This window comes from Panthera tigris, chromosome F3 (assembly GCF_018350195.1).
Source record: "Panthera tigris isolate Pti1 chromosome F3, P.tigris_Pti1_mat1.1, whole genome shotgun sequence".
Classification (NCBI taxonomy): domain Eukaryota; kingdom Metazoa; phylum Chordata; class Mammalia; order Carnivora; family Felidae; genus Panthera; species Panthera tigris.
In genome coordinates this window covers 34,833,684-34,846,790 of record NC_056678.1, presented here as the reverse complement: position 1 = coordinate 34,846,790, position 13,107 = coordinate 34,833,684, and the positions used below count along the sequence as shown (strand labels likewise).

General features: G+C 52.1%; 1 protein-coding gene across 1 annotated transcript in view; it reads right to left on the bottom strand.

Moving 5' to 3' along the window:
- Window positions 1-13,107, bottom strand: part of PLXNA2 (plexin A2) — a 207,387-nt gene that overhangs the window by 45,296 nt on the left and 148,984 nt on the right. Inside the window, exons 10-12 of the mRNA XM_042975512.1 lie at window positions 11,297-11,497; window positions 9,449-9,545; window positions 5,943-6,133 (exon numbers count right to left, since the gene is read on the bottom strand). Coding sequence (XP_042831446.1) covers window positions 5,943-6,133; window positions 9,449-9,545; window positions 11,297-11,497 — 489 coding nt within the window. The remainder of the gene's footprint in view (window positions 1-5,942; window positions 6,134-9,448; window positions 9,546-11,296; window positions 11,498-13,107) is intronic.

The following is a 13,107-nucleotide window of genomic DNA, read 5'->3' as shown; positions in this document are numbered from 1 at the left end:
CAGCCTGGCACCAGTGTGCCCTTACGGGGCAACACGGCAGGTGACTTCAGACACACACAGGGATATTCTCTGGTACCCAGACGGTGACGGGTTCCTGGTCAATCCCTGAGGACCCCAACACTGGAGATGGGTCCCTGGCATTTCAAGCCAGCTTTGTTTATTCTTCACCGTGATCTCTACTGTCACCCACAGGTGCGAGCCACCTGGCCTCCATCCTCTGGGCTCTCACCTAGCTGAGATGCTTGGAAAGAAAGAACTACCAGGCTCGGTAATTTCCTACTTTCATCTCAGCCACCATCCCGCTGACAGGCACCATCAGAAACCAATGAAATCAAGTCTGATAACTCTCATAAACATACATAATGAAAGTCACATCCATCCCGTACAGGTAAGAAGGAGTCACCCTAAGTTTAAACACAACCCCAAAATGCACTTCCTGCCCCCTCACCATTCATAGGATCAAGTGTAGACCTAATTATGTGTAGGAAGACAGGTTATTTTAAGGCTCAACACAAAGGGTAGCCAGTGCTCCCAGTTTTTCTGGCATCTCTTGAGGCCTTCCAAGAGAATGCCAAGATATTTTTGGTACACTTGGGGTGGAGTGAGGTGGAAAAGTGTATAGCCAGGGAAGATCCCTTTATCCCTCTGACCAAAACAGGCGGTATGTGTGGTGGGGAAAGTCTGCATTCTGGAGTCGGAAGGTCCTGGTTTTGAGTTTGCTCTGCCACTAACCAAATGGGTGACTTTGGGCAAATTATTTACTTCCCAAAGCACTGTTTCCTCAACTCTTAAATGAAGATAACTGTAGGTATCTTGAAGGATTGTTAGGATGAGTTGATACGCAAAGGTCCTGGGGCACAGTCGAGCCTGACTGTTATTATTAATACTCCCAGAACTAGGATATGGATCATCTGTTCTGGTCCCTGGCCTGAGGTAAGTGTCCTCATTAGGTGTCAAGACCTAGGTCCCTGGCGCTACCCTCTTTCGAAACAGGAGACAAAAGCAAAGGGTGTAGATTAGAACTTTCTGTCTTAGGCCCTTTGGAGGAAGCAGAGTGGCCTGCAGGACAAGCAGATTCCAGCCTCTTCCAGGTGGCTCATGTTGAGGGATAGGCTGGGGCTTTGCAGTGAGAGGCTGCAGCCCCTGCCTCCCCTCCCAGACCTCGCCTATCCACGCGATAACTTCCAAGGCTAGCACAGCACATATCCAGTAGTCGCTCATCCAATGAGGGTTTATTTACTGCAATGCTCTGTTATGTGTTGAATTTTATCCTCCTCAAATTCAAGTTAAAACCGTAGCTCCTGTTACCTCAGAAGTGACGTATTTGGAGACAGGTACTTTCCAGAGGCAATCGGGTTCAAATGAGGTCGCTAGTGTGGGCCCTAATCCAATATGGCTGAAATCCTTATTTAAACAAATAAAAAAAAAATAAAATAGAGACAGACACAAGAAGGAATGTCATGAGAAGATGCAAGCGGAGATGTAGACGATGTGTCTACAGGCCAAGGACACCACAAGCCCCCAGAAGCTAGGGGAGGGGGCACGGAGCAGATTTTCCTCACGGCCCTGAGAGGGAGCCCACCTCCAGCACCTGGACCCGGGACTCCAGCCTCCAGAACCGTGACACAATTCGTTTCTGTTGTTGAAGCCACCCGGCTGGGGGTGCTCTGTCCCCGCGGCCCTCACCGACCAACGTACCCACTTGGAGTGGAGACCTCTGTCACCTGAGCTCTAGATCCCCTTGAACCTTCCTAAATTTTTCTTCCCAATTACATACTCAGTCTCTTTCCCCTTTCTGCCCAATTCTGCCTTTCGCAGCTTCTCCGAAAATGCTTCTTCTGAGCCTTCCTTTCTAGGGGGTGGCTTGCGATGTCCTCCCCTTTGGGGTCCTGGCAGGTCTGGAGGCGCAGCAACGTGGTGGGCCAGGCATGTCGCGGGCTTTCCCGAACCTCTGCGCGTCTCCTGTTCCTGGGGTTTAACAGGTGACATGTGCACAGACGCCAGGATGACGGTGAGGACGAGAGCAGCTTGGGATGCCTCCCACGGGGGACAGCATCATTATCATACCACGGGCTGACTGGGAAGGAGCAGACGCTGGGTCCTGAGGGGGTCTCTAACCTGAAGTTTATGTAAACTGGGAAATTCGGGAGGCTGTAAGACTTGTCCTACATGAAGCTGTCACAGGAGACGGGTCTCTCGGCGTGGGCTTGGTTGCCATGGACACAGTTGGGTAAGAAAGGGTTAAGGAGGAACACAGGTTCCTTACCTGTCCGGTCCGCTCAACTCAGCTGGAGCCCACTCCTTTTCCTAAAGCAGGACTCACTTGAGGTCATCTCGTTGATTTCCAGGCCCCTGAACAGGGCAGTGCCCGTTCGGGTCCCCACTGGTTTCCAGCATTGGGAATTCTGCTGTCTCCAACAGACACCACGAGGCCGTCCTAGAATCCTTCCCCTTTTCACCCCTCCAGAAGGATCTTCGTCGTAAATGGCTCTTGCACGTGGGCCTGCAGTTTTGCAGGCACACATGCGTGAGGCCGCACATTTGCAAGGCAACGGCCAGAGACAAGGGGGGAGGAACATATAGAAGGGCCTGGGTCTCACAGAATACGGATTATTAAGAGATTAAAAGATTAAAAGATCTGTGCCAGTGTCAAGGAAGTAGCCTGGGAAGCTACGGTAAAGAAAAGGAGCTGATTCTTCTTCAAAGTTACTTTTAGCAAAGGATACCTTTTTGGTTAAGAGATGCCACAGACACATGAGGCTGCTTTTTTCCCATTACTGGTGACATTATCTTTGATCACCTCGTATAGGTAGTGTCTACCAGCTTTCTTCTCTGTAAAGTTACTATTTTTTCTTGTTGTAATTAGTACATACCTTGGGAGGCGATGGCTCATGACGGCCGACATCCTATTTTTCACCCTACTTTCATTCACCAATTCATTGGCCTTTTTTCCTAAAATAATTATTACTGTGAATTTTGCCAACTGATGATTTTCTATTTCCCTAAGTCCTTTTACATGTTTCAGTTAGACTTCTAATATGAAGAAGGGTTTCCTTTCTCCCCCGTTAATTGTTTCTTTATATCTATAAGGACCATAGATTCTGATCTTATTCTATTGCTAAAGTCAACTAGTATCATTATGTATTTTCTTGCACAGACGGGCCCAGATTTGGCCCCTGGGGCCAAATCAAGTTGGTTCCTGTGCCCTTTTGACATGTGTTGCACATTTTTTTTTTTAGTACTCCTTGCCAACAATATATACCCTAAATTAAATCATAAGGAGATATTAACCATACCCAAATTGAGGGATATTCTACGAAACAACTGTCCCGTACTCTTCAACAGTATCAAGGTCATGAAAGACAAAGAAAGACTGAGAATCAGAGCACTGAGGAAACATGATAACAGAATGTCACATGTGACCCTGGATTGGATCCCGGACAATCAGTGGGGCAACTGGCAAAATGTAAATCAGGCATGTATATTACATGGCATTATTGTATGAATGTTAATTTCCTGATTTGGATAATTGCACTGCGGTTATGTAAGATGTTAATTTTGGAGAATCTGGGTGAAGGGTATATGAAAGTTCTTGGGACTATTTTTGTACCTTTTTATAAGTCTAAAATTATTTCAAAACTGAAAAGTTAAGAAAAACTTGAAGATGACTTTTACAGGGGAAGGAGGGTAGGCTGAGGGAAGGAGACACAAAATGAAAGAAAACATTCCTGATAATAGTGAATACGATATTCCAGGCCTGGATCCTCCCTCCTACATGTCCCGTCCAGAATGATGTCCCCCTGCGTGGCTTGAGACACAGCATGGATTTGTCTCTCCTTTTCCCCAAAGAGTATCTTTCATTTCTCTATAGCCTCTGTTTGAAAAAAAACGCCAACAGGAGACCCCACTGCTTGGGGCCTCCAACTCCTGCTGTTAACGTTCACTGGGAAAATCAATTACAGCCTAATTACCTCAGGGGGTTAATTAGCATCATGTAGCTTGGGTGTCCTCTGTGAAGGGAGCAGCCCGTCAGTCCCCGGTCAGTGAGCAGGGGCAGCACCGAGGCAGAGATTTCCCAGGGAGAAGCCTGCCTCAGGGCTGGGAAGGCGCCCCTGCCAGTCGGGGAGTAGACGGGACGGCAGCAGCCAGGGTTGGGGGAGGTGAGAGGTGCTGATGGAAGCAAGTCCCTGCCTAATTTAAGCTCCCCTGTACCTCAGGCAAAGAGACGCAGAGACGCAGAGACGCAGAGACGGACAACGGTAGCTGCAAGATTTACAGGGCAGAACATGTTCTCAGGCCAGCGGTTGCTGGAAATCACTAGAATCAGGGAGAAGGCAAGGAGCCCTGAGCAGCTCAAGGAGCCGGCTGTCTGAGGGCAGAGGCTGGGGCACCACCAACCAGAAGTTCCTGTAAGCCCTTGCCCAGCGAGGTAAGGGCACAGGTTGGAGTCAGTGGGCACTATCACGGTCGTGCCCAAGACAGAAACAAAATTGAGGAAGCCTGATGCTCGACGGACAGCGTCTACACCATCATAGCATCTTCCCACCAGGATGAATGAGAACCTAGGCGGTGCCAGACACAGTGTTGTGCTTTCCCTCGGGTATGCCGCCACGTGGGTGGATGCCATCTGCCTGGCCTACGTCAGCTAGGAAGAAAGGTTGGCTCTCAAGGAAGAGGACACCTTGCTTCCTGTTCCACATCACTTGGGCAAATCAGAGACTTTACAAATGGCTCTATAAGGAAATAAATCTGGACTTAGATACTGGCTCTGCCACTTATCTGGGGCAACCACTGTACTCCTCTGAGCCTCATTCTCTTCATCTGTAAAATGGAGGTGAGACTATATGCCTCCCATGGTAGTCACGGGATTAAACGAGACAGCGCCTAGCACCCTAAAGAAACACTCACTCCATCTTCAACCATCTGTAGGTTAGCAACACTCATTTGATCTTGAGGGGTGTCCTTCTACTGATCTGGAGTTTCAACATGGTCGCAGGGATGCGCCAGGAACTGCTCAATACCCCGTGACATAAGCGAGGACCCAAGGTGCTTTCTGCGGCTAATAAGGAAAACGAGCCGGGAAAAAGGGCAGCGAATCCCACTCAGGGAAGAGGCAGGAAAGGAGCAGCCCGTCGCTGCTGTCTTAAATGAGCAGACCACAGTGCTACCTGCCTAGGCCTTCTTCACTCCTCATCACCATAAGGAATGTGCAATAAGTTTCAAACCACGAGTGACAGTCGGTGACTAGGGAGCCGCCGAGAGTGATGAACGCGTAATGCACCCAAAGTTAAATACAACTGTTCCTCTCCCCGGCCATTCAAACCCCGAGCAGCTGCATTTTCATCTGCATCATCTATTCATCTTCCTTCGCAATTTGCTATTCAGGAAGCATCATTTTTTTCCCCCCAGGATAATTAATTACCTATTTCCTTCCATTAAAATGCACAAACAAATTGGGACAGGGAGTAAATCCTGGGAAACAGCACCATGGCCAATGTAGCGCCTGCCTTGACTTTCTTCTTCCGTGTTCAACTTTGCAACTCTGAGCTAATTGCAGCTCCCCAAATCGCATTTCTGCTGAGAAGAGCTGAGCCTGCTCTCTAAAACGTGCACCCATCAGGCAGCCAATTTCCCGTCCCCACCTGGCTCTGCCCGCCTGGCAGTGGGGGCTGGGCTGGCTCTGCCTCCCTTGTGTGCACGTGCACACGACGTGCACGCACATTCAGGCACTGGCCCGAGGACACACATCCAGAGGCTTGTCATTTGGGCCTGGACACGGGCCATCGTGGCGCTCAAGAGAGGCTTCCCACACCCCACATTAAGTGCTCTACACTTAACAATTCTTCCATTTGAACTCCTCTCCCGCTACCCCCCGCCCCCACCCCCACCCCGGGCCGGCGCCTGGCCATCCAATCCCGGCTCTGGGAACTTGCTGGACTCACCTCGGTGATTTGGGGGTTGGAGCACTTGACGTTGTGGCTGGACCAGTCGAGCCAGGGGCTGGAGAGGCTGGCGCAGTGGGGCTGGAGGGTGCACCTGCGCTCGCCGCTGCACCAGCCGCACTCGAACTTCCGGTCGGCCTTCAGGCAGAGGCCGCAGCTCTCCCGCTGGGCCGCGCACTTGTAGAGGTGGACTGTCGAGACAGGGGGTGACACGACGGGATTCGGGAGTGCTCTCACAGCCGGGCCTCTTCTTGGAGGCAAGACAGAAACCGCCCCCCAGCACAGATAACACCAACGATCACCATTATCATCGCAAGAATCACTGATGGCGGATTAATACTAAACTGAGCCTCATAGTGGCTGAAAGGGACTATAGAAAATGTTATTTAAGAGTTCTGGCTCCGGACCGAATTGTGTCAGGGCTTTGATCGTGGCGTCACCACATTCCGTGACACAACGTAAACTCCTTGAACCTCGTCCACTTAATGTGTGATGGGGGGTTGGGGGTGACCGTTGCTTTTTTGTGAGGTTTGACTGGGGTGCTGTGTATTAAGTGCTTGGCACAGTGCCTTAATACCCCTGATGTGGCACACACACTTATTCTCTCTTCTGTGAAAGTCACACTACATTCTTAGGCACAGTCTTTCTTCCTCACGTGTGGCCCTCATCACAACAGGTAAGGACTCATTTCCCCATTTCAGATACAAACGAAACTCCAAGAGGTATATCACGACTCTCGAAGCTTCCTAAGATTAGTGCCCCAAGCTGGGGTTCTGATATTCCAACTCTGTGGGCAGCTGGACTGTAGAGCCTGAGAAGAGAGAGGCATCCCGCCCATACACTGGGACCTGGCTGGTCTGGGAGAGAGGTCAGCCCGGCTTCAGGGAAGACCGGGGGGCCTGCAAAGTACAGGCAGAACTGACGAGGAGAGAAAGTCCACCCAGTCCTGTTCCTGGTCCCCAGAGAGGACAACCCGGCTGCATAACAGGTCACTTTGGGAATCTGCAGAACTTCTGCCTTTGCTTTTGTCTCTTACTGATTTAGAAGCCCTGGACCGGCCAGTCAGCAGAAGTGTGTTTTGGGAGCCTGGGGCTCAGCTGTTGCCTGCTGATGTTTTGAATTCAGAATCTTGAGTAGAATGCTCAGAGACTCATTTTCAATGCTCCTGGTCAAGCAGACATAAGCTTTCAGGACTGGGGCCTGAGTGCCTGTGCTGGAGGTCAGGTTCTGGCCCCAGGGGAGGGGCATTTTTTACTCCTCTAGTCCTCATCTCCCTCTGTGATCCCAGCTGTGGGGAATACATTCAAACATCCTCATGCCCGCGGCTTCTTACAGTAAAGTGCGGGGAACGGGACTCTTCAAGTGAACCACGACGTGGTGAGCATTCATTAACGTGCACAAATGGTCCACATCTAACACCTCATTTGGTCTTCATGATGACCCCAGAAGGAGGGCGTCCCTTCCTGCCTTTCCCAGATGAGGAAATTGGGATCAAGGCAGGGACAGTAAATAGTCTGAGTTCATCCCTCACTAAGCGAAAACGCCAGGAGTTTGAATCCCGCTTTCTTGGATTCTAGAACCCAAGTCTGTATACACCATGGCCTTCTCCACCCAACACGGTGCACAGCTTCCAGAAACACTGGGCTCTAGGAGGGATGAAGGTGGAGATGGCAGTGCCTGCACACTCCCAAGTTGTTGAGTGCCACCAGGGGGGGTTCTGATGAGAGAGCTTGGATGTGGCTGTTTTCTTCTAAGCTCCAGGTGCAAAGCCTACCTCTGGGAACTAAGCCCGGATCCTCAGCAGGGAGAATGTCTATCTCTCAGCAGTGAGGAAATTTGGCCTGGGTATTGAGAAGTAGAACAGAAATCTCCCTGGTTCCATTTCTTTCTCCCAGCCAAAGTGGTATCGATTTCCATGACAGCCTGTGGGTGGGGGCCTCTGGTGGCCCTGGCCCCTCTCTGCACCCACGGGCAACCATCAGGCTGACGGAGAAGCTGGGGCAGCCCCAGCTACTTGAAGTGTAGTGAGACGTGGCTCATGGTAAGGGAGAGGGGTCTCGGGGGGAGAAGGCTTCATGCCCTACGGTGGTCTGAACCACTGGAAGGACAGTGGTCTGTCTGGTCAAGCACGTGCACTCTGAGATTGGACACCCTTGTTTTGCATCCTGGCTCTAACTTTCTGATTCAGCCTATTTTTTTTTTCTTTCCTTTTTCCGTTTTACCGAGGTATAACCGACAAAGAGAAATCGTAAGATATTTAAAGTTATTATACCATACCGTAATGATTGGAAACACATATCCATAGTGAAAGGGATCCTCCCACCTAGCTAATTAGCATACCCATCACCCTACACATACATAGAGAGCGAGCAATTACAAATATGTATTTAGGTTTTACTCTCTTAGCAAATTGCAATTATACAAAGCATTGCTCTCAACTACAGACACCGTGGTTTCCACTAGGTTCCTCAGACTTTGATCACCTTAGAGCTGAAAGTCTGCACCCTTTTACCAACCTCTTTATTTCCTCCCCGCCCCCGGCAACCCCTTTCCTACCCTCTGCGTGAATTCGACTTTTTTTTTTTTTTTTTTTTTTTTTTTTTTTTTTTAAGATTTCACTTATTTAAGTCTTAACAGTCTGGAATGCTTCGTGAATTTTCCCGTCATCCTGCTCAGGGGCCGTGCTACTCTGCGCACCTGTCCGATTTCAGGATATGTGCTGCCGAGGCGAGCACTTTGGTCCATTTCTTAGCCTCTTTGGGTCTCAAGTTTCCTTATCTGTAAAATGAGATTCATACTAGTACAAACATCTCAGGGCTGTTACGATTAAGGGAAATAATCCCCCCAAATCACGTAGTGGATGCCTCCCCACTGCAAGCGCTCACAATATCAGAGTCGCCTTTGTCACTCTTGAGAGCAGGGTGGCATGTTGATATTTGCCGTGTGGCGGGTACGGCTGGCTACCTGGCACACGGGAGGAGCTGCCCATGAGTTTATAGGGCCATAAATAAGGGTGGTCCTCATGGAGCGTCCTTCTCAGGTCAGCCCAGCTCCACCCTGAGCTTCCTGGCACTGTCCCCCCCCTACCCACCTCAGGACCAAGGGAGCAGCCTTAGAAAGCTTTGTGCAGCGAAGGACCAAGGACAGGGGAACCAGACCCGAATTGGAAACAGAATCTCTATTTCTCTGGAAACTGGCAGGACATTCCTGCTTGCTGCTCTCCTAGGTCAGGTTCTACAGACACTTCAAAGTCTCTGGGAGCCGAAGAGAAAAATGCGATGAGCCGGCAGCTGCCTGGCGGATGCTCTGGTTGTAATAAAACAGGGTTCCCAACAGGACTCCTTTGATGGCTCCAAATGTTGCTTTAGGATCCTCTGAAGAGTTCCGCTGACAGAGGGAGCGTATTATTCATGCCACCGAGGCTGGCTGGCTCTGATCCCTCCAGCCCCGGTCTTTCCCGGGGTCACGAAAAGATCAAAAAACTCTGCCCGGAAGTAGCCGCTCACCTTTCAGGTCCTGCGGGTTGTCGATGATGAAATTGCCATTCCACACGACGGCGAAGTCCACAGCCAGGTTGCTGATGTCCATCCCGTCGTACTGGTACTGCGGGGAGAGGGGCAGAGGGCACATGGCTTGTGAGGTTCCCTATCACACGGGGTTGCTGGCATCTCGGGGGACCAGGACTACGGCAGGAAAGAAACCAGGGATTCTGGCTCCCTCTGGGCTGAGGAAGGAGCAAAGGGAGAATCAGGGGAACCCCTTCTGCTGCTTGAATTATCCCTATGGCGCCCTCCCCGACTCCCAGTCACTAATGCCAACAGGATCCAGCCAAACCCCTTAGTTTGGTGTTCGGTGCCCCTCATAATCCAAATCCAAGCTTACTTCTCTTCCACCGCCCTCCTGCAGAAATCTTTGATGCCTGTCTCCAAACACACCTGCCCCGGCACCTCTCTGGCTCTTTTCAGTTCACATCTTGTGAAGAATGCCTCTCTCTCCCTACAGCCTCCACCCTTCAACTTGCCTGTATTCTTCCGGTCCAGCCCACACTCGCCTTCCCCAGGTGCTTGCTCTGACATCCCTGCCGGCCCTTCCCCACCCTCTCTGTCCCCTGGCATTGCCAGTCCCTGTCTCTGTCTTCCCAAGAGCTTGTCTGCCTCTTCACATACAAGTCCGGTCTCTGCAGCAAGTTCACGTACTGCTCTGCGAACCCCACCAGAGTCCTGAGGACAGCATGTGCACAACAGCCAGGGGTGCAGCGGTGGAGGGGGGCTGGGCACCGCAGGGGTCTCCTGGCTGCACTTGAGCTTTATTTCGGCCAACAGCCCACCAGGGAAAGTGCTCAGAGCTTCTGGTCACAGATCTGATCAGCCCGACCATTAAAGGCTCAGGCTGTAGCCAGGAGTCCGCTCTGTCTCCCATGCTGGTCCCACAGGGGACTTGTAAGCCCTTCACACGCTTCAGAAATCGGCCCTCTGGTGGCCCAGCCCCTGCCTCTCAGTGAGGAAGACCTCTGGGAATCCCCTTCAGAGACCCGCCCAGCCCTGGCCACCCGGGGCATGTCATGTTACTGTCCGCCCTCTTGACCCCGGCCCTTCCTGCCGCCTTCCTCCCTTTGTCCTGTTGCATTTTTTTTTTTTTCCTCATCCCACCTTCCCCTTGCACTTGGCGGCCTTCCACCGATTACAAATTCTATCAAGCGCCTGTGACCTGGGAATCTGACAGCCGCCTGATAAGAAGCCCAGATTCTCTTTATCTCTCCCAGGCGAATTAGCTTCCCTCAACACCTTTGTCACATCACCCCCCCCCCCATCTCCAGCTGACCCCCCATAGTCAGAGACAGGAGTTGGCAGATAAAAAAGATCTTCTCTGGGCTAGTATTATAATTAAACACCTCGTGCTCTCTGTCTGGCATGCAGGATTGGTTTAACCCTTGCTGCTCTGGAAGTTCACCGCTCTCTCCTTCTCCCCTCTCCCCCCTCCCCTCGCGCCATTCTATTTCTGCTGAGCTCCTGGCCCAGTTTCCTCTGGGTTATTCCTAAGTGGGGAAGGGGGCTTGCGGTGGAGTCCACCGGCTTTGGCTGAAAGTTCACTGAAGGCCCAGAGGTCTCCTTAAACTCAGAAAGGACACAAAGCTCTCAACTTCCGCCATTAGGGCCCGCACAGAACCCCGCCTCCTCTGTCACCATGACCCTGCCCCGCTCTGGTTGAGGGGCGCTAGATGCTTGCACACTCCTCTGTTCCTGGGGCCAGCCTGTGGACCCGGAAGGTTGCTGGGAAAGGGGGAGGGTCAGGCCTCGGCATGGGTGTGAGAGAAAGGCCTGCTCCAGGCGGGGCCCGAGCACGAGTCCTCTTACCGAACTGTTCTGGCACTGGACGCTGGAACTGTTGAAGCGCAGGGCGGGGACCCGGTGGACCGCCCCCTGGATGTTGAGGACACATTCATAGCCTCGCTGGCCCGACTGCGGCTGGGGCAGGTTTCGAGCCTTAAGCGTGATTGGCTTTACCTCCCCGACTGGTATCAGGATTTCCTCCGTGGGCACCAGCTGGGGACAGTCCTGGGGAGCAAGCAGAGAGGTCCCGTCTGTCCTGGCTGACACCTTTCTACTCACCTGAGCCGGGGCAGGGGACGGGACCCGGATGCCCAACCAGACCCTCTCGGGGCCGGGTGGGCTGCCCGCGAGATGGCTGTACCTCATCTCAAGGGCATGGGGAGTCAGCAGGGAAAATAAAATCTATCTCTTAGCTCCCGGGGCTTCGATATTGTCATTCCCCAGCCCACAAGTTGTCCCGGATCTGGTGTGCGTGTTACAATTTAGGAATTAATTTCCAAGCGCCGGTGTGGCAGGCTGTGGATTTTATCTCCCGCCACAGAGGATAAAAGAGGCCCCTGTGTGTCCCTGTCCCCAACCTGGAACCCCCGCCTCCCGGTTTCATCCTTTCCCGGGCTCCTGTCCCTCATGCATTGTCCGGCCCGAGGCATTCTGTTATCGGCAGCCTCAGCTTCTCGGCTCCGACTGAGTCGGCCTTTCCAGGAGGGGGACCAGCCCTCCCGGCAATGCTCTAAACACTTGCTCTGGCTTTTTATCTCATTTCATTACCAGGCCCTGCGTGAAAGCCATGTTGCTTCGGAAAACAAAACCGAAAAAAGAAAGTCTTGGTGGGGAGGGGCTGTGGGAAGGACCATGAGAGACCACGAATTGGGAAAGCGGGATCGATTTTCCTGAGCTTTACGGCTACGTGTTGCTTCTCGCCTGAAGGTCACACTGTCACCTTCCCACAGTTCGGACCCCTTGCCCACTCTCTCCTTCTTGAGGAAGACAGAGCCCAGCAGTCTCTGGCAGGGAGGACGGTGAGGGCCCAGTCACCTCCACATGCAATCACTTCCTGTCTCCAGGGACCAACCAGGGAAATTCTTGAAGAAGCACCTGGTTCCCCACCCCCTTCCCCTCTACGGTGCTTCTCAGAGGGAGCATTTGGAAACACGTGGGGGTTGATGGAGCTCTCCTGCCAAGGGTGCCATTGGCATTTAGTGCCCTGCTCAGAACTGCCTGCAAGGTGTGGGACAGAAAAAGTGTCCCTGTCCCGTTGCTAGAGGCTATTCCTAGTAGGAAGCCTTTCTTTACACAGGCAGTGTTGAGCAATGGACAGTTCAGCTATGGGATTGGAAGGCCTGCTGGACCACAGATGGGGCTGAGGCAGTTGCTTCTCTTCTCAGGGCCTCAGGTACAAGCCCTCTCCACCTGGCCTCTGCCTCCTTCTTACCCTGTAAGAAGGTCCTCGTGCAGCTTGCTCCAGTCACATGGGACTTCAGATGAGTTTTGAGAGACAGTGTCCCTGAATCATGGGCCTCTGGTCCTTTGAAGATGCTTTTCTCTCCATTAGAACCACTCACTACCACCTCCTGGCCCTCTTTGTCCTCCCGGACCTCGCCTCAGCCTCTCTGTAGCTGAATGCCTCTTAATTAGCCTTCAAGTTCAGCTCCGCGGCTCCTTTTCTGGAAAGCTGTCCCTGACCCTTTCCCCGCCCTGGCCTTCTGGGTGGGTTACGAGTAGTCTCCCATGATCGAGTTTTGCCCTCAGAATTGCAACATCTTGTTAACTTGTATTCCTCCCTGGTGTGTGAGCCCCGAGGGGATCAGACTACATTTTACTCGCCTCAGATGATA